Source organism: Pholcus phalangioides, unplaced genomic scaffold, assembly GCF_987345545.1.
Source record: "Pholcus phalangioides strain wild (caught in Gottingen) unplaced genomic scaffold, Ppha-v1.0 ptg000007l_1, whole genome shotgun sequence".
NCBI lineage: Eukaryota > Metazoa > Arthropoda > Arachnida > Araneae > Pholcidae > Pholcus > Pholcus phalangioides.
In genome coordinates, this window is record NW_028301600.1 from 58,729,743 (window position 1) to 58,754,383 (window position 24,641).

Below are 24,641 nucleotides of genomic sequence, written 5' to 3' on the forward strand. Positions count from 1 at the left end.
AAATCATAGTTAAGTTTGAGGGCGCTATGCAGGCCTGTGTTTAAAATTTCTCATACCTAAGTGCAGTCAAATATTTTTGCTTCCCCCCTCCCCACCCAAAGCAGTAGTGAGATTTATTAGAAAATGACTGATTTTTATGAAATGACATAGTTGTCTACTGTTGTATCATTTTGGTCTCCCCCCCCCCCCTCGAAACATCAGTTGTTCCCAGCACTCAATCTCCAAAAAATATATATACTGTTATTAAAAAATTTGTAGTCCCATGAAACTGCACATGCCTAAATAAGACCCTGGTGGTATAATTCTGATTAAAATTGCAGTTATGTACAAAATTCCATGAATGGCAATTTTGACAACAATGAAAACCCATGAAGGTAATAACAAGGAACTGTTATTTTTCTTTAGCTGCCTTTCATTATTTTTCATAAGGAGGATTCCACTCTGAATTCACCAAAAATTCCAAAAAAGAATTACTGATGAGCACAAAGGAATCACCGTAATTATTGTTTTATTAACTGGATAAAATTGTGGTAGCTATACATTACAGAAGCTCCAACTAAACAATTTCTTTTAATACTTATTTATTTATGAATTCATACTGGCAAATGACAATATTTTTTTTTTATATTTGGCAAACACAACAATTTCTCATGCTTTATTTATGCATTGAGTAAAAAAAAATTTTCAATCCAGCTTGGTGGTCGTCTTTTCCAATAAATTATATTTTCTTCATAATTAGAAGTATTTTTTGAAGCACTTCTTTGTTGAGTGATGAAATTCCAATCTCATTTTTAAACTTCATCATTATCTGTGTTATTTTAGTCCTCAAATTCAAGTTCAATTTAATCATCATCTCCATCAACATCTGCAACAGTACCAGAATTTTTTTTAGACCTTACCTAACTTGACCATCATGTTTGATCCTAACTAATGAACAGTATCACAAGCTCTTTTTTCAACAATTTCTCTAGCAGCTAACCTGCTCCAAGGTTAGCTTTCTGCCTCAGTTATCAAAATAAACTTCTGCTCCAATTATTTTGTGATTGCAAATTGTTAAACTGAGCCACATCTTGTTTAATTTTTGTACAGCTGATAATGCTCCCCCCCCCCCTCAAAGCAGAATATGCTGAAATCTGTGATGTACGTCACAGAAAAATCAGTGCTACTGCAGAATAATTTAGAAGAATTTTTATGAAAAAGTGCAGAAAGAACTATTACGGGGATTTTCACCACAGAACATTTCCAGTCAGCTGAGGGCTCGTTGCAGAACAATTCAAAACATTCTGCTTTGGGGCTTTGCCCCCAAACTCTCAGGATAATAGAAAAAACTGAGAAAAAGAAATATTCTGGCTTTTTCTAATATTTATACTGCATCAATATTCCTATACTCACCCAAGGGAAAGAAGAAAAAATAGTCTCACCCCTATTATTAAACTCTGAACAAAAACTGACTTTACCCACCGGCAGTTGATCTGAAAGGTCTGGGGATGGGAAACATGTTTAAAAAACCACAATGCAACATCTGGACTCGTCATTGCCGAAACAAGAGGGTTTTAAGGACACAAGATATCAATGCTGCTGCAAGGGTTAAATAAGTGCTGTCATATGACACCCATCCCCTTTTCATAGTGCTGTATGTCATACCACTTCTGTTTCATCAATTTGTGTTTTCAAAACATTATATATTCTATTATTTTAGTATTTATTTATTTTTAAGATATAGCAAAACCTCAATATGCTACACTGCAGACCAAGAAAAAATATGTTGTAGAGTGATTAAGATTAGTGTTATATCGAGAGGCAACATAGACATTTCAAAACAAGACTTGAAAAAATAACACTGCAGAGAGATTCATCATCATATCGAGTATCACTGTAGTGGGGGAGGAGGTTCACTGTACCATTTTATTCATTTATGCTTATAACGATTATTTTTCATTGAAAAAAAAGCTTCCCAAACCTCTCATATAGCAGCAACAATAATTCCGATGAGTGGCTGAAGTCACACACAAATGAATATTTACAGCGATAATGACGTGCAAGAGAGTGGGGAGGGGACATTTTTCCCAAAAACATTTTTTAAATTGTTATCGTAAATTATAACATGTTGCAAGGCCGTAGCGGGGGGGGGGGACTTGGGAGTCTGGTCCTCCCATGAAATGTGAGAAAACGACCGAAAAAGGGAAAAAGATGGCCAAATCTATTGTCACACTTTGGGCCCCCCCGGAATAAAATTTTTGGCTATGGGCCTGACATGTTGTAATTGATACTCGAAAGCATCGTGCCACTTTTGGAATAAGAAAAAATATATAACAATTCAAAATAAGTAATATTTTATTTTTTATGAAAAATTTTAATTCGCAAAAAAATTTCTCTCCTCCCTACTATGTGGGGGAATTAGGACATGAATATGTAGAGCAATGGGACAATCATTAAAAAATTAAAATTTAATATTAAAGTGTGATAGATTTAAATAAAATAAAAAGAACTATTCAAATCACGGCCACAATATTGATAAAATTATATTCCTGTGACAAGATTTAAATAAAATAATCTACAAAGGTGGTGGAAAAAAGTTTAAGAACAACAGAAAAACCACTATATCTTGAAAACTTGTGCTTGCATGAAAGTTTTAGAGCGACAACTATAAGTGGAACTGAACATTTTCCACTAAAATTAATTTTGAGTGCTGCACTTTTTCAGAAAAAAATTGTTGAAATTATAGTAAAGGTCAAAAACCTGGAAAGTTACTATAAGGACAATTAAAAATGATGCTGAAAAATTTTATTTCCCAGAATAGACATTTTTCATTTATAAGCTTTATTTTTCGGGATGTCGTTGGTAGATACACAAGTCATTAATAACTAGTTATGTAATCGTCTTCCAAGCTTCTTTGATCAAAGTAATAATGTTTGTTTTCAATCGTTTAGCTTATTTTTTCAGTTTACTTACCACACTTCCTGAGTTCATCTTCTTCTTCAAAACTTCTATACACTTCCTGAGTCAAAATATCATGAGCTCTATAAGACTAAGAAAAGGACTTCTCAATCACCACTTGAGGGGTTCCACTGAATTGGATTTAAACCAATACCTTTTAGACTTTGAAACATGTATAGGAGCATTATTCTATGGAAACAAAAATTGTCTACAAATTATGCTAGGTGCCTCAGAAAATAGAAATTCTGCCAAAACTGTCTCTATATGCCTACATTCCCAAGATATGGCTGTGTGATTTTATAGGTCAGTATTATTTAAAACCATTGAGTCCATCTAAATTGCTTTTCATTAAAGAAAACATCCTCATTCTACTAGGCAGCAAAAGGTACATGCTGTTTGACCGATTCACGTTGCTTTAATCTGCATTGTTTTATAAAGGGAGGTTTTCATTTCGGTTTTGCATACTAGACATTTGAATTTTTTCTATCACATTAGGCACAGTTCAGTGTGTGCAAAGCAAGTTTTGTTCTTTCTGGAACTATGCAAGAGAACTTTCTTTCAAGCAAAAATTGTAAATAATCCTCTTTTTCTGATGAATGGTAAAAGAAAAAGCTTTTTTGTGCAAGCTTTTAGTGTATAATTCTCTGGCCCATTTATGAAACTTTTACTAATAATCTTCAATCTTTAAATTCTTTCCACCATTTCATGACCAGGCATCAATTTGTTTGAGAGTAACTATTTTGCCTTTTCAATATCTAATAAATACGTTGTCTTTGGCATCACACTTTCAGAAAAAAAAACTGATTTCACACTGCATGACTGAGCAAATCAGTTTCAGCTGTTACGGCAATATGAGAAAAATGGGAATTTTTTCCTTCAATATTGGAAATAATGTATCCTTATACATATTTTTTTCAGGTTTTTTGACCTTTACTATAATTTCAATAATTTTTTTATGAAAAAGTGTAGCATTCTTCAAAATTATTTTTAGTGGAAAATGTTTAGTTTCACTTGTAGTTGTCACTAAAATTTTCATGCACCTACAAGCACAAGTTTTCAAGATATAGTGGGTTTTTCAGTTGTCCTTAAACTTTTTCCCAGTACCTTGCGCTTGGTTGAAAATTTTTAAGAAAAAAAACATCTGTTCAAGAACTAGTAGGAACCTAATTACTGCTTCATGAAAAACAAAGAACAAAAGTTACATATCTCTAAATACAAGAAAAACTTTTAAATAGTCACTGTATCAAATATTTTTAAACCAATAAGCAAATTAAACTAATTAAATTAAGATATCCTATTCCTCCCTTAGTGGACTCGTATACAAAAAAGTCTTAAATACAAACCACATATTTTTTTTTAGGCTGAATGTCTCAATATGCTTGAATATATTCAAATGATCTCTTTTAACAATCATCCATCCAATTTGCATTCAAAAAGTAACAAAACTAAAAAAAATTACTTCACAAGATCTAATGCATTCACTTACCTTTGAAGAGTGAAAATAATTTTTCTCAATTTATACACAGTAAATCTTTTTTGCCTAAAGTTTGTCAGCAATAAATGTTAAGCATTAACAGCTCCATACAAAAGAAAAACAAACAAATTTATGTGTACAAGAAACTGTCCCACTCCTCCATACCTCCCTACTCGAATCATACCCAGCTAAAAGAGTTACAAACATATAAAAATAACACATCCTAATTCATCATCACAGAGCGGAAACCACTGAAGCTATAAATATGAAATTTGATCAGTGTTTTATTTTATAATGTAGGGCCTCACTAAGAAAGGATTTTTCAAAATTCAACCCCTAAAAAAGTTCAAAGGTTATATGGATAAATCATTGTCAAGTCAAAACCACTGAATCTATAAATATGAAATTTGATCAGTTTTATTTTATAATGTAGAGAATCACACAGAAGGGATTTTTTCGAAATTCAATCGCTGAAGGGGCCAAAAGGTTATATGAAGAAATCATTGCATGACTGAAGTTATAAATATGAAATTTGATCAGTAGTTTTACTCTGATGTAGGGACTCACTCAGAAGGGTTTTTAAATTCAATCCCCAAAGGGGGAGGGAAGAGGTTCAAATAAACGGAATTTAAAAGAAGGGAATAAAGGGGAGGGGGATTCAAAGTTTATATGGATAAACTGAGGGAAAAAATAGGAAATTTAGTTAGTTTTATTTTATATTGTCCAGAAGATTATTTTTCAAAATTCAACCTCCTAAAGGGGTCTGAAGGGGAAATTTCCAGGTTACCAAATAAATGTGAGCGAAGCCGTAGTAACAACTACTTATGCTTATGAAAATAACCACTATAAAACTAAATCATGGAAAATTCTTTAAAAATGTTTTTATTGCAAAGCTTTTATCGTAAACATACGTTCGTGACGCATTACCTGTCCATCAATATTTTTTACAAAATAACTTCCGCTAGAGCCTTGATAAATCCTTTCCGGTGCTATACCGTTCGCAATCGCAAACTCCACTTCTCGAACAATAGCTGTGAACTGTGGATCATCTGGAAAGTTATTTACATGGCAGCAATGATCTTGCTCAAGTCTCTGTAATAATGGTTGGCTCTCTCTACTGCTTTCACAAATACCTGGTAATATGGCTGGAGAAAACGACACCTCCGGTACAATACCATCATCATTAGAAGGCACAGCAGCTTTTATTTCAAGAGTACTGGAAGGAAATGGTTTTAGAGGTGTTTCACTAATCGACATTTGTGATGAAACAACAGTTTCCCAGACATAGGAAAATATAAGACACTTGGGTACGTGGGGAAGCTTAAATTTCGCTAGAAAAAACTACAAAATTGCAATCAAAAGCAGATGACAACAACCATGTTGCCATTTTACGGTAAAAAAATAACGAATACATGCATTACCTTGGATTACGAACGTTTCGGTTTGCGAATAATTCGGTTTACGAACAACAAAAAATTATTCGTTTTACGAACTAATCTTGGTTTATAAACATGCAAAACGGCCCAAATCCCGAAGGAATCATATTTCAGAAGTCTGAGATCACAAATTTTTTTCCTTGACAGAATTCGTTGAAGAATTATATTTCATAAAGATTAAAATTCTCCCATCAATTATGGCTCCTCTTTTCCAGTCCATGGATCAGCAGGTCGTTTCAAACTTTACAACGCTCTGGAGAAAAGAACTTTTTCAAAGATGTTTCACAATAATATCTGACATAGAACTGGCAATAACTTCTGGAAACATTATTTTATCATCCTACATTACAAAGTTCTTATTTACAAAGCTTGGCAGCGAGTGTCTTACAGACAATCATCAATTTCGCTTGGAGCATATTCTGTGGCCTATTCTGGATAGCCCCATGATGTTGAAGCATAGGCATCCATCTTGCGTAGGATCCTACGCAAGATGGATCGACGAGATCAGAAAAGTGGCTGGAGTCAACCATGAAGGTACTATGGGCGGAAATGACGAAAGGTTACGTGACGTCCTGCTTTTCGTCAACCCTATTCCGCTTGTTTGTGCTGAATGGACGCTATCCGTTGCTAAGCTGCCTATACACGTTTACATTGCCGAATTACTTTTTTCACAATAATTGGCTTCATATTTTCAAAAGGAATTAAGAATATATTGAACTGAATCGGCGAATCGCGCTTGTTTGTTAAAATAAATTTTACTTTTTTTACATGAAAAGAAATTTTAACTGTCTATGATCTAGGCTCTAGGCAGGGTCTTCAACCTATCAAGCGTTTTGGGAAAAGGAAAAACTTTTCACAAAGCTCACGAGCCAACTCTGAATCCAGATTCACAACAGCTTAATTCAATATATAATGGCATGGGCCACCAGGGACCCGGTTAAACAAGGATCAAAATTAATTTAAAATTTTTAATTATTCTGGATTTTTCAATTTAATTTTTTTTTTCCAATTATATTTTTTATATTGTATATATATATATATATATATATATATATTGTTTCTTTTATATTTATTTCTTTCAGTTCTGATCAATTTCTTTCAGCAATTGAATCTTCATAAAAATGAATTTTCATAATTCGTGGAGCCTCTCTTTAACTGTAAACTTGTAGTCGCCCTCCCCCGCCTCCGAGTATAGGCGACGATAGACTTGAAAGTCTGCGGAGCAGGATGATGTCATTTCATATATACGCATATACATTAGATCAGTCGGCTTCACTTTTGACGTAGGGCCCCCTCCCTTATTTCTACCCGTGCCCCCGAGAGTCACCAACATTTACAACAACAATATCTCCATAAGAGCGAGTCTGAAATATTTGATTGATTAATAATTAAATTAATATTTAATTTTCATCGTATAAGACGCACTTTGTATTTTCTGTCAGGATTTCCATTGCCGCTGCGAAGGGAGTTAGACTCACCAAGATAATAAATTGCGATTAATAAATTTCCAAAATTTAATTTTCACCGTATAAGCCGCGCTTCTGCTTGCTGTAGGGATTTCTATTTCTCGTAGCGAGGGGAGTTGGGTTGCAGATAAAGGGAAGAAAGATACAGTGTTTATGAATGACGATTCGATGATGCTTCCATAGTGCCCACAGGATGAGCACTGACGAAGGCCATATAATCGCCAACATTGGCGTACGCAAAGGGGGGTTTTGGAGTTCTAACCCCCCCCCCCCCGCCGAGATTATAATGTTATTTTGCAGGAAAAAAAGTGAAAACCCCCCTTGAGAAATTTCTGCGTACGCCTATAATCGCCAATAAGAAAGACGACTATAGGCCAGTCGCCCATCTTTTGCTAGTTTGTTTGAATATTTTCAGAAAGTTTTCATTAGCGTCTAGTTTTTGGTAGTGAAGGTTAGTGTTCTTGGTCTACATTTTCCTGTTGGCATAAACATGGTAAATTGCAAAACCGAACGTCGAAATGATGTGTTGGTTTGTGTGTGTGTTTAAAAGATTTCTCCATATATTTCATATTCCGAAATTACAAATTTTTTTAATGCAATTGAATGTGTGTGTGAATTAGCCTATTTTATTAATTTTCTTTATTTGAATTTTTTGTTATCATAAAATAGAGATACAGATTATTCGTATGAGAGAGAGACAGAAAATAATGCATTATTTTTAAATTAAATTGTTTAAATTAAATTTGAATTGAAATCTTTTCCTACGTTTCGTTAAACAATGAAAGAAGAGAAAATTTATGGTAGTTTAAATTAGTATCACTTATTATTCTATTAATCATCATCAGGCTTTTTATTATGATATTCACGTTATACGCCCCCCTCCCCCAGGCGAAAATCCAGAGTGATGTGTCAGTGAATTTTTGCTAGTCATTACTGTCCCGTACTCATTCTACCATATCATCAGATTCTTGGTGTGGTGATCATCCCCATCCCCCGCACACCACTTGGTTGGATATTAAGGGACGAAGAAGTCAGAAAAACTTCTTCTAGAATGGGATTACTGCTATTTAACTTGTAAAAAAGCAAAAAAACCAACTTGTTTGATTTAATTAAGAGATTTAAAAACCTTAAAAAAGCAAAACGTCACACATTTAATGCAGGATACTCATCACAAAGGATCTATCTTCTTCATACATATTTTAATTGAAGTTTATGGTAAAATTGGTGTAGTGCACGCATTACGTACAGGCTAAACTGATAATAAAAGTGATTAAAGTGATATTTCCGTGTGATTTATTTCATATTTATGACTCATGAACTTCATTTGAAATTATCCCTTTCAGACCCAGTGCTAAGAAACGGAAAGGGCAGAAAAACACTAGCTAAAGCACCGGGCCCTGCAACTTGGTCGGTTGAAACTAGCCGAATGGGGGGGGGGTTGCTTGTAACTCCTCCTTTTTCTGAGCATAACCATTTCAAGGACACTCCAAGAAAAGACTGCCCCGAGAAAGCACGCTACGGCCCTGGGGAAAGGACAGGGCCGTCTTAAGAGCATCATGGGGGTCCCGGGCCAAGTGGTTTATCTGAGGCCCTACTTAGTAAATTCTAGAAAATTTTAACTAGATATCATTTTCGTGAGGCCCCTCTATTCTTGAGGCTCCCGGGCCGCTCCCGGGTAGGCCCATGCGGTAAGACGGCATTGGGAAGGGGTTGTTAGGGGTTTTTTTAACCTCAGGAACTTCTGCTTTAATTTCAACGATAACGCACAATTCTTGAAGTTTGGGCTAAACATCCCTGAAGTTGAAAAAAAATCTAAAGTGAAAAGAAGCAATTCGCACGTTTGTACATACAGGGTCTAAAAGGAATTATGCATAATCGCGCCGGTAATGTTGCGAAATTTATCAAACTTACCGAGACGATTGGTGATTATGTATTACCGATATGCTTTACTGATTCAACGCGCGCACACACACACACATTTACCATAACATACATTTAATTCTATACTTCATCTGCTTCATAAAACCTCATTTCAAATACACGAAGATACATATCCGAAATTTCTCTTACACGAAATGGATTTGCCGCTGCCCCCACCCTTCCTTGTTTTGATTATGTGAGGTACACTACTTTATTTCCATATTTCCATGGAAGTTCCAATTAACCTACCTATTCTGCTGCGTATAGTCCGTAGATTACACGTTTAAAAAAATACGTTGAAATAAAAACAAAACGTCAGAAATGAATTTCTTATTGTGGGTCGAAGTTGCATGAGAAGAGTCTTAACTTTGAAGTGGCTTTGGTGCGGATAAACCGCTGCGTCTTATCTACGGCTTTATTTTTTTTCCGAGAGAGGTTTCATTAGTTATAATTACGTTAAAAATTTATTAACAAAAACATATATTTTTTAAATATTTATAGATTGAGTGGATGCCGGTACAAAAATTGACATTTTCTCTACAAAACCGTGTTAAACAACACCTCCTCCTTGAGAGCGATTTTATTTTGATAAATGAAATTTTCTCATGTGGGTTATATACCACTGCGGACTATTCATGGTGCCTTTTTTTTCCTCAAACAAGCGAAGTTTGCGGATTATAAGCAGCAAAATTCGATAGGTTTTGTTTAATTCTTATTCAAGATTAACGTCGACTTACCTTCAAAATGACTTTCTTTAAGATGATTAAAATTCTTACAACTCTTATAGAAAACTAATACAAAAAAAAATTTAAATCGAAAATTTCCCTAGGATCACCAGATTTTCATTTCGATCGAATTTATATTGAGGTTTTTTCGGCCCTTCTTGAAAGTCGGTTGGAAAAAAAATCAAATTGAATTTCCGACATACGTTCCCCATTAGTTTCTTAAAAAAGCTGTAGATTTTTTAGAATCTCGTTGTGGCCACACCTTGCCAACGTCTCCTAAACAGAGACACTGTCTAGAAAAGTCTCATAGGAGCCTTTACCGTTACACACCGGATATCTGGAACAAGATCCATGAAACTCCGCAAAGATGTTCAGCTGTGTATATGTACGGTTTGTTAAAATTTTCATGTACGGTTTGTTAAAATTTTCCACACACACACACACGTTGCACTCAGGGTTGGCTCGAGACAAAATCTCTACCTGAGTGGCACCTATATTTGGGCCCCCTGACCTCCGTAATTAAAAAAAAAACTTTTGTTTCAATCGCTTCGTTTTGATGCGTTCAAAGGAACAGCGATATTTTATGTCAAAACATATGTCGAATTTCTTTTGGCCTTTTACTTTGGATTTGGCGCTCCTCCTAGAGCGGGCAGAAATCATTTCCCATTGGTTCGACCTTTTACCCCGAACTTAACGTCCCTCCTAGCAGGGCTGTATTTATCTTTTTGCCGCCTGTGGGCTACACAAATTTTGCAGCCCCCTCCCATTTCAGTAACTTTTTTACCCCCCCCCCCCCATGCCATTATTACCGAATCATAAAGAAAACCAAAACAGTGGTACTGTATATTATATCTGTATGTTATCAGTGGTGTATACTGTAATGGTGTTATCAATGGTGTATACTGTAATGGTGTTATCAATGGTGTATACTGTAATGGTGTTATTAATGGTGTATACTGTAATGGTGTTATCAATGGTGTATACTGTAATGGTGTTATCAATGGGGCTGAGATACTTTCTGCGTACTTGGTTATAGTCCTAGCAACAAAATTAATAATGCACACATTACATAATATCTATACATATCATCCTTAACCGCGCGTCCTAAGGTGTATTTTGAAATAATGAAACTTTTTCAAAATGGTTTGGTGGACCAATTAAAATTCTAGACGGGCCCGCCAGTAGTTGGGCACTCGTGTCATTTGAATGTGCTTGCATTACTTGAATATACAGTGTCCCACAATCGCCACACGGTTTTCAAAATGGGAATAGCGGTGGCCGATATTTAAGTCATTCTTGCGGAATGTAAATGTGCGAAGTCAGGAATTTCAGCTACGTCATTCATATTTCAAGGGATTGTATAGTTATTGAAATAAAAAAAAATTAACTTTTGAACAGTGAAACCTGACGTGAAGTTTTGTTGTTTCTCTGTAATGCTTGTTATGTGTAGTGCTGCCATCTGCCACCAGTTTTTCTAACTATGAGTGAAGTGTTATGTTTGAATGATTTATCGTTGTAGGACTGTTGCTCTCTGTGGCGAAACTTTTTAACAGGGAGATCGGCTCGCATTTGCGCCTTGAAGTTGGGAACCACAGAAAACCAACTTCAGCCGACCACCACTGTGGGGGTCGAACCCGGATCCTCGCATCGCGAGTCCGTCACTATAACCACTCGACCACCACAGCGGTTTGAACAACATTCTGTGTGGAGAAAAAACAAAAAATAAACAATGGTTTAATAATTATATATTATTTACTATGGAAATGACACATGGCACTTCCACACGTTTACGAAATGTGAATTAAAAGAAAAGTTTTTTTCCTCCCCTCTTTCTATGCTCCGAAATTCGCCGCCCGTCTGAATTTGCCGCCTTGGGCTATCGTCCGCTCAGCCCCCCCCCTGTAAATACACTACTGAGTGCGCTAACCAATACACCAAAGACATTGCAATTCCTTATAACACGCATTAGTAGCGTGAATATAAGCGTGGTTATATTCACACCTGGCCTCATTCCCAGGTTCGGGCTCCTATGGCCGAAGTGTCTGAGTATTATTTTGGCATAATAATACAAGGTGATTTGACATGCACATTGCATTGAAAAAATAATAATTTAAACATAAGACTTTTCACAGCTGTTATATATAAACTTAGATACATTGTCGATAAAAAAATTCCCGAAAGATGTATTTTCTGCATGAATATACAGAATAGTAAATTACGGAAATTGTCCTGCGAATGGGCCACATTGATCCCACTTTATTATCTTGAACTGCACCCGAAACCCCTCACTGCGATAAATATAAATCCCGATAGAAAGCGGGAAATGAAGCTTATAAGGTGAAAATTAAATTTTTAAAATTCATTTGATCCCAATTTATTATCTTGGTGTGCTCCCCAACGCAATTCGCTGCGAGAAATGGAAATCCCGACCGAAAGCGGGAAATGCGGCTTATACGGTGAAAATTAAATTTTGAAAATTTATTTAATCACAATTTATTATTTTGGTGTACGCTCCAACGTCCTTCGATGACTTCAACGAATACTTTCCTCCATTTGTTAAAAATTGAAATAGAGACGGGGAGGGGAACATATTTCCAATAAATGAGAAAAAAAAATTAATTCCCTTTTTTACGCCTAAAGCAAATACCCTATTTATAAGATCACAATAAACATTTGAATTGTAAAGCAATTCAAATTTGTCGCAACGAAATGACTGCGACAAATTTGTACTGCGACGAGTTTATACCACGACGAATTGACGCTGCGATGAATTGTCACGCGACAAGTTGAGCTCGACGAATTGACCTAGACCCGTGATGTGTGCACAGGAGCTTTTGTAAACGTTTAGAAATCGAAGTCCCAAGAACGGGTTAATTCATTTTACATTGATTCCTATGAGAAAAACTATTTCGGTTTGCGAAAAATTCGGTTTACGAACGGACTTCAGGAACGAATTAAGTTCGTTAACAGTGTGTGTTGACTGTATAATAATTATTCTGTTTATTTTTTCAAGAAGAGTTTAAAATCAGTTTGACCATCAATTTCCTAACGATGCTTAAACTCAAAATTTAAGATGCTAAATTCCGCTGAAAAAACGGGACACTTTCATCAAAACTTTGAGATGACCAAATTTTTTGAGTCATTTTGTCACAGTGAGCATTTTACAGCATTTTTGTGGTAGAGAATTTTCTTCCGTTGATTTTGTTAACTGCCATGTGACAAACTAATTTTAATAACTGCTGTGTGTGTGTGAACAGATGAACCTTTCAATTTTACTTTTTATATTTTGATTTCTGCAGAATAATGTTCATTATTCGTGCACATTTGCAAAAAGTTTTTTTTTTTCGATCTACCGAATCAAAATTTCGAGATAAAGCCTTAAAGTTTTACAAGTTTTGTATAAGTTCAAACCAGTGTTTGAGACGCCTTCCGCCCGCGAAACGTCAACAAACTTTTATAAACATTTACTGAAAATGCCTGTGCTAGACAAGTGTTACACACCTTTCATGGTATATTCCTACACAACAGTGAAATATGGCTGTTATTATTCAGCAATGTATACAGCCGTAAGTATTTCATTCTATTAATCCAAATACCAAGAGAATATGTAAACCCTTTCTCTATACTTTATTTTTTTTAATGCCACACCCTCATATTGATGTTATTGTTTTTCTTAATCATAGATTTTTTTTTAATCAGATGGCGAATGTTTAATTTTTGTATGTACCTGGTTCATTCTAGGTTTTACACGTTCTTTTCATTTCCTATTCTTTATACTGCATTGATGGAGGGAAAAATGACGAGTTCTACAGCCCGTTTTTTGAACTGGACAGATCAGGTAATTGAATGTGCATATTTCTAGAGATGGTGGGGTATTTGACCTAAAAACCTGGTCAAAATTACTTTTACACTGCGCCATTTCGCCCTGAAATATTAGCTAATTTACTGTTGAAATATTTAAAAAATGTTATTCGCTATATTATATAAAGTGTATATATATATACATACATACAGGGTGCATAGGTCATGCTCACTTCTGCAGCTACCCACCCACATTTAAAGGCAATGTATTTATCTTGAAAATTTGCTTGGTTCCCACAAGATTGCACAGTCGCATTTTTGACAAAATTGTATAAGATTGGAAAAAAAATTTCTGAGATTGTTGGAGAAAAAAAAAAAAAAAATCTAGATGCTATTTGGTCACGAGTTTCACGTCATAAAAATCAGAGTTTGGAACACACAAGTGCGCCATTGTGGTCGGTTAAATATGATTTTCTAATGTTTTCCAACTTTGTGGAAAGCAAAGGAGAAAAACTATTGTTATGATGCAGAGGCAGCTCTTTGGATATGCGGCCACACAGGATACTGCTATAGAAAGGGTGCCAAATCCGAAATGAAAGGGCGAAAAAAATTATAATTTCTTTAGGAATTTTTGTGATAGAGAAAAATTGGGATGGGGTAGGCAAGAGGGCACCAAAAACAGGTCCTTCATGGGTAGAGATTTTGTTTGGAGCTGCCCCATGATGATCAGTAGCAGAACCGTCAACTTTTTCGGGGGGGGGGCAAAAAACATATACTCAATGTATGTATATATCATCATTATCAACCATTTTCAATCCATTGCTGTATCAAGGTCTCCTCTAAATTTTTCCATTCTGCTCTGTCTGATGTTTTAGCCATCCAGTTGACTCCAGCCACTTTCCTGATCTCATCAATCCATCTTGCTTGGGGACACCTTCTCGGACATTTAACATCACGGGGGTACCAATCTAGAATACTTGTGGTCCATCTGTTGTCCTGTCTTGCAATATGTCCAGCCCATTTCAAACATTTAATTCTTTCCATGATATCATATACCTTTGTGTGGTTTCTTATCCAAATGATTTGTTTTCTATCTCTCCTTGTGATGCCTAGAATACATCTTTCCATGCTCCTTTGTGTTGTCTGTAGCATTTGTCTTGCTTGTGAGTGTCCATGTTTCAGCTCCATACGTCAGTACTGATTAAAAACTTTTCTTTTCAGGCATAATGGCATGCGACTCTTCAGAATTAGTTTTTTTCCAAAAGTGCTCCACCCAATCCTGATCCTTCTGTTTATTTCATTAATGATTCCATTGTCCATGGTAATTATATTTCTTTTTAGAGGGTTTTTTGGCCATAATCCTCCACGCTGGCCAGTGCGAGTTGGAGGAAGCCCATCCGCATCCGTTCATCATGTGTTACACGTGGCTACTTACAGGCTGCAACACGAGAAGGTGCGGTTGCGACTCCTAGTTGATTCCTTCAAGTCCTCATAATGAAGCAGGGTCTTCTAGTTAGCAAGTAAAGACTATTCAACAGCCCTATATATATATATATATTTGTGTGTATATATATATATATATATTTGTGTATATATATACCATTTCTAATATATTTTCTAAAGCGGGGGGGGGGGGGGAGGGAAGCAACACAGTCCTCTGATCCTCCTAAATGACAGGCTTGATCGGCAGACCTACAACACAAATATATGGGTCATTCTCAAAAAAGTGTATATTCCACATATTTGAAATGAAAAGTTACAGATGCAGTATAATCTGTATTGCCACACAAGAGCTCCTTAAGTCGCCAAGGCAGGCATAATGGGGCCGGGTGTGTTGCCGTATTTTTTCTAGATCTTTCCGTTCTAGGTGGCACTAATAACACTGGTTATTCAAATGGCATCTATTTATTCTTATTTTCTGTAACTTCTGCCTTTTTTTGTTACACCTTCCATTTTAAGTGTCGTAAAGAAATATCATTATTTTCGTTTATTATTGAAAAGAGTCTGGATACCCACACACTCACAGAGAGACATGTCCTGATCGGTTTATTGTGTGAGAGAGCGAGTCAGGGTTTTATTTTTTTATACTTAGAATATTTATTTTTACTATTATATAATGTTGGTTTCCACTTTTGTTATGTTTTCCATGCTGGTGATTTTTGTTTTTCGGCGTCTGTAGTTATGGCTTTGGCGACTTTTTGTTGGACCGTCTGACATGTTTGGCGGCGAAAAAAAAGTCGCCAAGGAGATCTGGATTATACTGCATCGAACAACGAAACAGAATATTGCTGTAAAAAAATATATATTATTTCTGCTGTTTTTATTGCTTAAAATAATGAAATCAGCTTATCTCTTACATATATGTTAAAAAAAACTAGTTTAACATTTTTTTTTCTGTTTTGATGGCTTTTCCCGATTTTTGAAAATACAGTGGAACTTTGGTTAACGAGCGTAATTCGTTCCACTAACATGCTCGTTATCCAAATAGCTTGTTATTCGAATCAAATTTCCCAATAGGAAATAATGGAAACAGATAATTCGTTCCACAATTATTCACATAAAAATGACTAATAAAAATGGCATTCAGTCAGTAATTAAACACAATAACAATTATACGTAATGCAATAAAATATACATAATATAAAGAACACCATAAAATAAACATATAATATGATAACGTTTACAAAGTAACTTACTCTAAACAAGAGGAAGAGGAGGACTATCGTTTAGGACGATTTACAGACTCGATGTTGTTTGCGAACTTATTCTTTTTGTGACTTTTAAAAAACCTTATCCAATGACACTTGCTTTTGTCTCTGTCTTAGGATTTCTGGGAAATGGTAAATTGCAGTGTTCTCCTTCGAGAGATTCATTGCTTGCACACTGCTACAGTTTTATTTGGGTGGTTCTTTTCTACAGAGTTCTGCACAGATTCCCACATTCTGCACATCTCTCTAATCTCATTTTATGTGAGGGACTCCTTGCTTCTCTCTTCCTCAGACAAGATACCCTACATAAACTCTTGCTAGTGCGTGCAAAAGACATCCATCACTTCATCTACTGTTAACTTCTAAACATTTTTCACCACTAGTTCTTGAATGCCATCCTCATGCACCTCCAGTCCATGATCTTCCCCAAGCTCAAAATCTCATGTTCAATAATGCAATCAACCCACAGTTTTTTTCCAAGCAGAATTTAAAAAAAATCTTCAAGTGTATATTAGGGGCCATTCAAGTATTACGTAAGCAGATTTTCAGCCATTTTTGACACCCTCGTCAGCAAAACATTAACCCCCCCCCCCCTTGTCAGCAAAATTTCATCAGCAGCTTAGAATATTTCATATATTCAAAAGGGGTGGTTGATGACGTAAGCAACCTTCAAACCCCCCTCCCCCCTTGTCATCAAAAGTCAGCAAATCTGAAACCCCCTCCCTCTATGCTGACGTAATACTTGAATGACCCCTTCGTTTCGTATGGTAAATATTCCCACTCTCGCGTGTGTGTTAAATTTCGATTGAGGCATGCTTACCGGAGATCGTAGGGGAGAATGTTACCCAAAATTCCATAACACGTGTGTGGGCGAAAGCAAAAAACCATCAGCTCAGTTGTGATAACGTGAAAATAAATATTAAAAAAACAAAATTTTTATTCGTAATGCCAACTATCGCTCGTTAACTGAGTCAAAATTTGTTAATTTTTGCTTGTTATGAAAATTGCCGTTAACCGAAGTTCCACTGTAGCACATCGAAAAGTTTATTTTTTACATATACAGTCGGCCCCCTGTATTCGCAGGGGTTACGTTCCGGGGATGACAGCGAATACGGAAATCTCCGAATAACCGAAGCCATAGATTTTTTTTGTATATCTCGTTTATCGAACAGCATGAGAAGACCAGGGTGACTCAGAGGGTAGAAGTGAATGTTATTGTGGGTAAAGCGATTGTGTTGGCGACGTTTTCTGAAATAACATGATTTTCTGTGTTTGCCGTTTCTTTTTCTTCATATCATCAAGTATGTTGGAGTATGATGACAAGGCTTCCTCTACCAATTTTTCTACATGTGAAGAACGTACCATAGAGGGATCTATGTCATGAAAACAATCTATTGTTGATTTGAACTTGCGAAGCCCTTCAGCTATGTTACTCATGGTGAACTTGTCTTCTACTTTTTTATCTTCATCTGGTACCGCTTAGGAGCAGTCAACTGCATTAATTCCTCCTCTGTCAATGCTGAATTGCTCAGTTTTCTGAATTGCTATTAATTAGCTGTTCGACTTCTATATCCATATCATTGAACCCTTGTCCACCCACCTGTTTCGCTAACGTGATAATGTATTGTATAATTTCTTCAGTTGGCCTTGTAGAAACAGTTGTGTCCTTTAGCACACATTGTGGCCAAAGGTTAAATCAACCCGAGGTGGCTGTTTCTCTCTCAGGAGCTCTCACGGCTCTAGTGAAGACAGTAATGTCATTAGCGAGCCATCCTAAACATGCGCAACTCAAATTTTGTAAACAAAACACATGAATGATAATTTCTGAGTGTTGCAAAAAAAATTTCCCAATGAAGGAAAAAAACCGCAAGTACTGAAACCGCGAATATGGGGGGGGCCAACTGTATATTTCGCTGCTTAAAATCAAAACTCTACTTCTGACAGACAATGAGTTGGCAATTTATAATTTTACATCTCGGTTTGGACACACAACACAAGCACACTGTTAGTTTTCACTAATACCAATCTGACATAGTTCCCATATTCAGATAAATATAAATCAGATAAATAAAGTTCCCACATTCGTGAAATATGTGGCAGTTAAATGGCGGTAGACCACAATCGCGGACCATCAGGGAGAGAAAAGAAAATCATTCCAGTTAGAAATTGCTCAAAAGGGATTTATATGAATCGGAAGATGATCACATCAGAATAATTTGCTTTAAATTTATGCGGAAGCTATTATTGAAAGAGCTAAGGTTTTCTGAAATGAAAAGTCAATCACAAGAAAATTTATATAGAGACTGATTTATTAGTAAATATATAATGTGCCTAACTTTATTATATTTGTTTTAAATTTTTTTACATCTTAATTCCTGTGTTGGTGGGTTTGCTTGCAACTTTTCTCTACCAGTAGAATATTTACAATGAATGTAACTAAACCTTGTGAAATGAAACTTGTTATGTTGGTAAATCTTTAGATTGAACATATTTTTAGAAATGAATTACTGTGTTTGATTCACTGAGTGGAAAACCCAACTTTTTTCGAGAGGGATTCACTTTTACTAAAAAAAAAAAATCCAGATTTTGCCAATAACCTTAGTCCCTGGACCCACGTAAATCAGAGTAGAGCGGCATCTCTGATAGATAACAGGTCATATGACATTTTACTGGCAATCCGAGATATATTTTACTGCCAGACCTGCCAACTCTCCCGATTTTTCATCTTTCCTCCCGCTCTCCGGATTTGTTAAAATTTCTCCGGATTTTGGCAGAAAATTAGATTTTACGCGAGCTTTCACATTGTCGTGGCATAGATATATTTTACTGCCAGACCTGCCAACTCTCCCGATTTTTCATCTTTCCTCCCGCTCTCCGGATTTGTTAAAATTTCTCCGGATTTTGGCAGAAAATTAGATTTTACGCGAGCTTTCACATTGTCGTGGCATCAATAATTACCGTCGTAGGGAAAACACCCATAGAGGACAGCTGTAGTCATTTCCATCGAGCAGCCGTGAAAAAAGTCTCTGTGAACGTATTTAAGCAACTGGCAAAGACGCGACTTCGTTTCCGTAGCGTTTATCGGCAATCATTTATCAGGGGCATGACCTTGGTTGCCGAAATTCCTGTATAATCGTTATTGTATTCCATTAACAGCCGTGCGGGAAACACATTTTTACGTCGGCAGCTTTGTAATTTGAATTTTTTTGAATCGTTTCTTCCGATTAAATATTGTCTTCAGAAAGAAAATATAAAACTTTAAGTTATATAAAGCTAAATATGAAGTTTTAAGAGTTCATATACCCGAGATTATCATTCACTGATGGCATCCACGAAAGGAAACACCTATACTTTATGAACAGTATGTAGATGTGATTTCTCTATTCTGCATAGAAAGACTGACATGGAATTATATTCTGCTCAGGGGCAATGTAGAACCTGCCTTGGGGGGGGGGGAAAATAACTTTTTCTTAATTGATTAAAAAAAAAATATTTTTCTTTCGAAAAAAAATTTTATAAACTTTTTTTTTGATCGAGTCTATGAGTGTCAGGGTGGGGGGGGGGGGCAGAAAATCTCCGGATTTCTGGATTTCAAAAGTTGGCACGTCTGTACTGCATATCTCAATTGAACTGATGAATTACATTTGAGTTTCTGATTTAGAAGCTATACTGTAGCTACGAGAATGAATATAAAATCAAGATTGTGGTAGGAGAGAAAAAAAATGTGAGGCTCGACATATAAAGTCCAGATATTTAAGAATTGCTTGGAATCTGTTACTCTTTATTTCCCAGCATACTGTCTAATGTAATAATCAAACAATTTTCATCTCAAAATTAAAGTTTAATTTTTAAGAGTACTATCATTTGTTTTGGATGAAAGGGGTAACATTTACTGTTCTAATCAAATGAAAATCTTGATTTGGTTTTTTTTTTTTTTTTCTATCTGTAGGTACTGAAGTAGCTGGAGCTTTCACTATCGTCTTTTGCTTCATATTTCTGATTGGATGCCTTATGTTAACACTAGGCATAAAGAGAGAAAACCGATGTTTATTGTTTCCATGGATGATATTCATGGTTTTTGAAATCTTATTGATGATAGCCATTGGAATTTGGTACCTTGTTCGCTATTATCACAATGTAAGTTTCTGATGATATGATTCCATATTCTTTGAATATATCATTTGAGAATGAATTAAATTTAATCCCATTTTATTTTTGAAAGAAATTTAAGTACCCTATGAAAACACTAAATGTTTCTATTTTATTTTATCAGCTGAATTCCTTTTTGGCAGCTATTTTGTTATGGTGCTTTGATGCTCTGCATGTGAGTATATTATGGCTTATATTTTATTATAAAGTGTTGAAATGTTAAATTGCAGAGTTGCCAACTGCAACGGATTGTCTGTAGTTTCGGGTCATGGAGTTTCTTGTGGTGTTTTACTTATTTTTTAAAACTGCATCAATCTTTACCATAATGATAAATTATGTGCATGTGAGAGAGTTCGAGAGAAGACAAACTCAAAGTGGACCTGTTTTGTTTATACATGGAAGGCAATCTGTAAAACGCCTGGTCTAAACCTACCGCTCCACTCGATGCCCATACACGCAAAACCTGTTTTCTCTTAAAACTGCCCCATGATGTGGGCTAAAAACAGGTTTTTGAGTGGTTCAGCATGGTGAGTCTGGACTTGGCTTCATTTGCATACTGCATGGCCGAGCTCACAGAACTTGTGTGGAAAGAATGTTTTGCCATAGGAGCACTGATAAAAAGAAAACTGGGATGGGGTGTGTGTCTAGTGTTGCTAGACATCCATATATACGTCTCCACAAGGGTGTATGCTGGTTGGGAATGCATTGAATATTCATGAATTATCAAGGGACTCTGCAACCTCAGAAAGTCCCTTCAGGAGGGGAAGCTGATGTGGCCTGATCCAGTATTTAATGAACTTTCAATTGAAAATTTTTAAAAGAATTAAATTTTTGAGTGTTTTTTTAAATTGTACTATGATTATATTTTGTCCTGGGGGGGGGGGGAGAATACCCCTACCCCTAACGGCAAAGCTGAACATTCATCACTACTGACAAACTTTAAGCCCATGTTGGCATGTCTGTAAATTGTAACTCTAAAGGTTACTCTACACTGACACTACTTACAACTGAAACACACTACACTGACATGACATGATAATCATGTACCGTCAGAAAAATTGTGAAAATCTGATTCATGGAAATTTTGTGACATGGGTTCCACTGATGTTCTTGCCCGGATTCGAACTCGTGGACCCTGATGGTAACCTTCATCGTAGAAGATAAACAACTTACCACTGCTTCCTAACAGTTAGTACTGGAAAGTGTTATATGTATATAGGGTGAAAGCTTTTAAGTCCTTTTGCTGCAAATTACCAGCAAATCCTTGATCCTATAGGCATACTTCCAGGGTGCCTAAAAAAATACAAAAATAAAGTTCACAATAGGCAAATTGCCCAATGAGGTGGCTACTACTACTAAACCACACATGTACCTCATCCGCATTCCTCTGCGGAACTTCTAATGAATTGGTACATGCTGGAATGTGCATGTCCGTGTTGTGAACCTAATGTGAAGCTTGTTTCTGTGTCATGCTGCCATCTATCGCATATGTTTGAGGGATACCTTGGGGAGCGGCAAGGGGTCCATGTCTCCCTCATAAATGTTAGAAAATTAGATTTTTATTCAATGACATGGTTAAATCTATTGTTTTTCCCTTTGATCCCCTCCAAAATAAATTTCTGGCTATGACCCTAATTCACCAAACACCAACTCTGGCCATATCACTATATTGTAATTTACTGCCATTAATGAGATGGGTTGGAAATGAAGGCACTGTCTATCCGCGGTCACCTCAAGTTGCCTCGGATTCGAACCCAGGACTGTGATAGCAACCTTCACGGTGGTAGACGAGCACCATGCCGCTTGGCTATGGCAGCACTAATTTTGGAAAGCAAAGTATTAATTATAATTTAGTGCAACCTAAATAACTTAACACATAAATAAGCTGACTACCCCAGTGTCTTGATAATTATTGTTCCTCATGGTTGGAACAATACTAAATTCAATAGGGGGGAACCTCTCTAACTCGACATGCGATGACCACATCAGTCTTAAGTCGACTACGATTTATACTTCATTATCACAACTGATTTTCAGAAATCGCCCTTGTGTTAATTGATTTGAAAACATTTACAACATTAATCTCGTGTTTCAAAAAATGTCATATTTTTCTGCATTGTTTGTTGATATGTGTTGAAGGTGCTCCCAGACACTTTTGGGTAGGGTTACTTCCCATTATTTCTATGTTTGGGAACTGAAAACTCAACCAGTAAACTACAAAAGCCTAACAATAAATAGATGTGAATAATTTCTGAAATTTTTGGATGACAAATGATCAATAAAGCTAGATTGAAACGTTTTAAGTGAGAGGAGTTATTTTGGACGGTTGCACTGTTCATTCAGAAATTACAGATCTTTCAGCAATCAAAAAATATATGGTTGTATTCTCAATACGAAAACTTTTCATACAAAATTGAAGATCAAAACATTTTATGAATTAGTAGATTATAAAATATAGAATTGTTCAACAATTATACCGGCACATATACAATTTAAAAATATTTTAAAGATGAATGAAATAAAACCCCTCACTAACTTGATATTTGCGATAATTTCAATGCTGATTCAACTATTTCCTTTATTTGACAAATGAAATTGTTGAAATTGAAATCATTGTTAAAATGTATATATTTCCTTATAGTGTGATGAGATGCAATTAAACATCTTTTTCATAATTTCAGATGTATTGTTTGCTGTGTGTTATATCCCAATACCAAACACTAAAAAATCTTCAAGAGCCTAGATTTGTGATATTATATCCATAGTAAGAAGGGAAATAGTCCACATAAAGAAGCAGCTGCATTTATTCATTTTATCACCTGCAAATATCATGTCTATTTTATGTGTAATCGATTAAAGATTAAAAATATTTTACGACAGATGGGTGCATTTCAAAATTATTACACATAATTTATAGTTAATGTTTTTTTTTTGTTCACTCAATAAAATTAAAAAATTGTACTTCTAAATCAAAGTAAATGAAAGTTCAGTTACTTCTATTAAAAGCATAAAAAATATAATCACTGTGAATATGTTAAAATGACTAGACCAGGACATATAATTTTTATAATCTTTTTATTTTATAATGTATTGAAAAATAAAGAATAGCTATAGTACTATGGTAAAGTTGCATATTCGACAATTTTTATGCTATCACTAAGTCAATGCAAAGATGCTGTACAATATTTGAAATTCATTGTGAGGCAATGAAGTTAGTTTTTTCCCCCTTTTCCGTGAAGGGCAGTTTTGTGAACCAAATTGGGAAAAATATAGTTGTTTAAAAATTAAGAAAAACATGAGTGTAAATCCTTAATATCACATGAAAGCAAATTTATATTCAAAAATATTGCTAATCTAGGGCTATCATGCATTTTGTGTATCAAGTATTTTTTTTAATGAAAATAATATATTTTTTCTGATAATATCTTTGATAAATTTCACAGATAAGATCAAAAGATAATACAGATGTGTTACAATGATAGTTTTATCCTATGAATCAGACATTTCAGTTTAGAAAAATTAGTATGCAAGTGCTAGATAGAAATAATGATGACAAAATATTTCAATTGTTGTCAAGTCTTTGAATGAATAATGCAAAGTGACAAATATTAAGGTAAAATCTATTGCAACACATTTCATCAAATTTCCATTTGGAAGAACCTTGAAATTTACTGTTTATTACATGTGAAGGTCAGGAAAGGAACAAATTAATAATACATAAAGAATAAACTACCAGTTGTGGTTTTAAGTGAACTGTTTTAAATTTCGAAGAAATTATATATGATGAATATAATTTATATTTCTTAAACAAAAACAAAAAAACCCCATTAGAATAGCTGGTTTAAATGTAGCAATTAATATATTTCTCACTAAAAGTGATAACCTGTCTCAATCTCACACACAACAAATTTAATAAAAGGGAGATCTTGATAAAACAAAGAAATTTATAAAAGGAATGAAAATCATATTTGTAGTAAAACCTGAATATAAAGCAAAAAGCAAAAACTTTTTACAGGAATGAACAA

The 24,641-nt window shown here is 35.2% G+C and overlaps 2 protein-coding genes across 2 annotated transcripts in view; one reads left to right on the plus strand and one right to left on the minus strand.

The window, feature by feature from the left end:
• The window catches only part of LOC149085551 (phosphatidylinositol 4-kinase type 2-beta-like), a 45,945-nt gene extending 40,152 nt beyond the window's left edge, over positions 1-5,793 (minus strand). The window contains exon 1 of the mRNA XM_089233622.1: positions 5,339-5,793. Within this exon, the coding sequence (XP_089089748.1) occupies positions 5,339-5,668 (330 nt within the window). The 5' untranslated portion in view covers positions 5,669-5,793. The remainder of the gene's footprint in view (positions 1-5,338) is intronic.
• A 7,368-nt stretch (positions 5,794-13,161) lies between these two features.
• Positions 13,162-23,495, plus strand: LOC149085552 (uncharacterized). The gene is made up of 5 exons (XM_089233623.1): positions 13,162-13,524; positions 13,700-13,796; positions 20,417-20,604; positions 20,741-20,791; positions 23,298-23,495. The coding sequence occupies exons 1-5, from the start codon at positions 13,432-13,434 to the stop codon at positions 23,379-23,381; spliced, it is 513 nt and encodes a 170-aa protein (XP_089089749.1). The 5' UTR covers positions 13,162-13,431; the 3' UTR covers positions 23,382-23,495.
• The last annotated feature ends 1,146 nt before the right edge of the window (positions 23,496-24,641 follow it).

Coding starts and splice junctions, on each gene's coding strand:
- LOC149085552 (XM_089233623.1), top strand. CDS start 13,432: ATGCCTGTGCTAGACAAGTGTTACACACCTTTCATGGTATATTCCTAC. Junction 13,797..20,416: donor TTTTGAACTGGACAGATCAG/GTAATTGAATGT, acceptor TTCTATCTGTAG/GTACTGAAGTAGCTGGAGCT. Junction 20,792..23,297: donor GGTGCTTTGATGCTCTGCAT/GTGAGTATATTA, acceptor TCATAATTTCAG/ATGTATTGTTTGCTGTGTGT.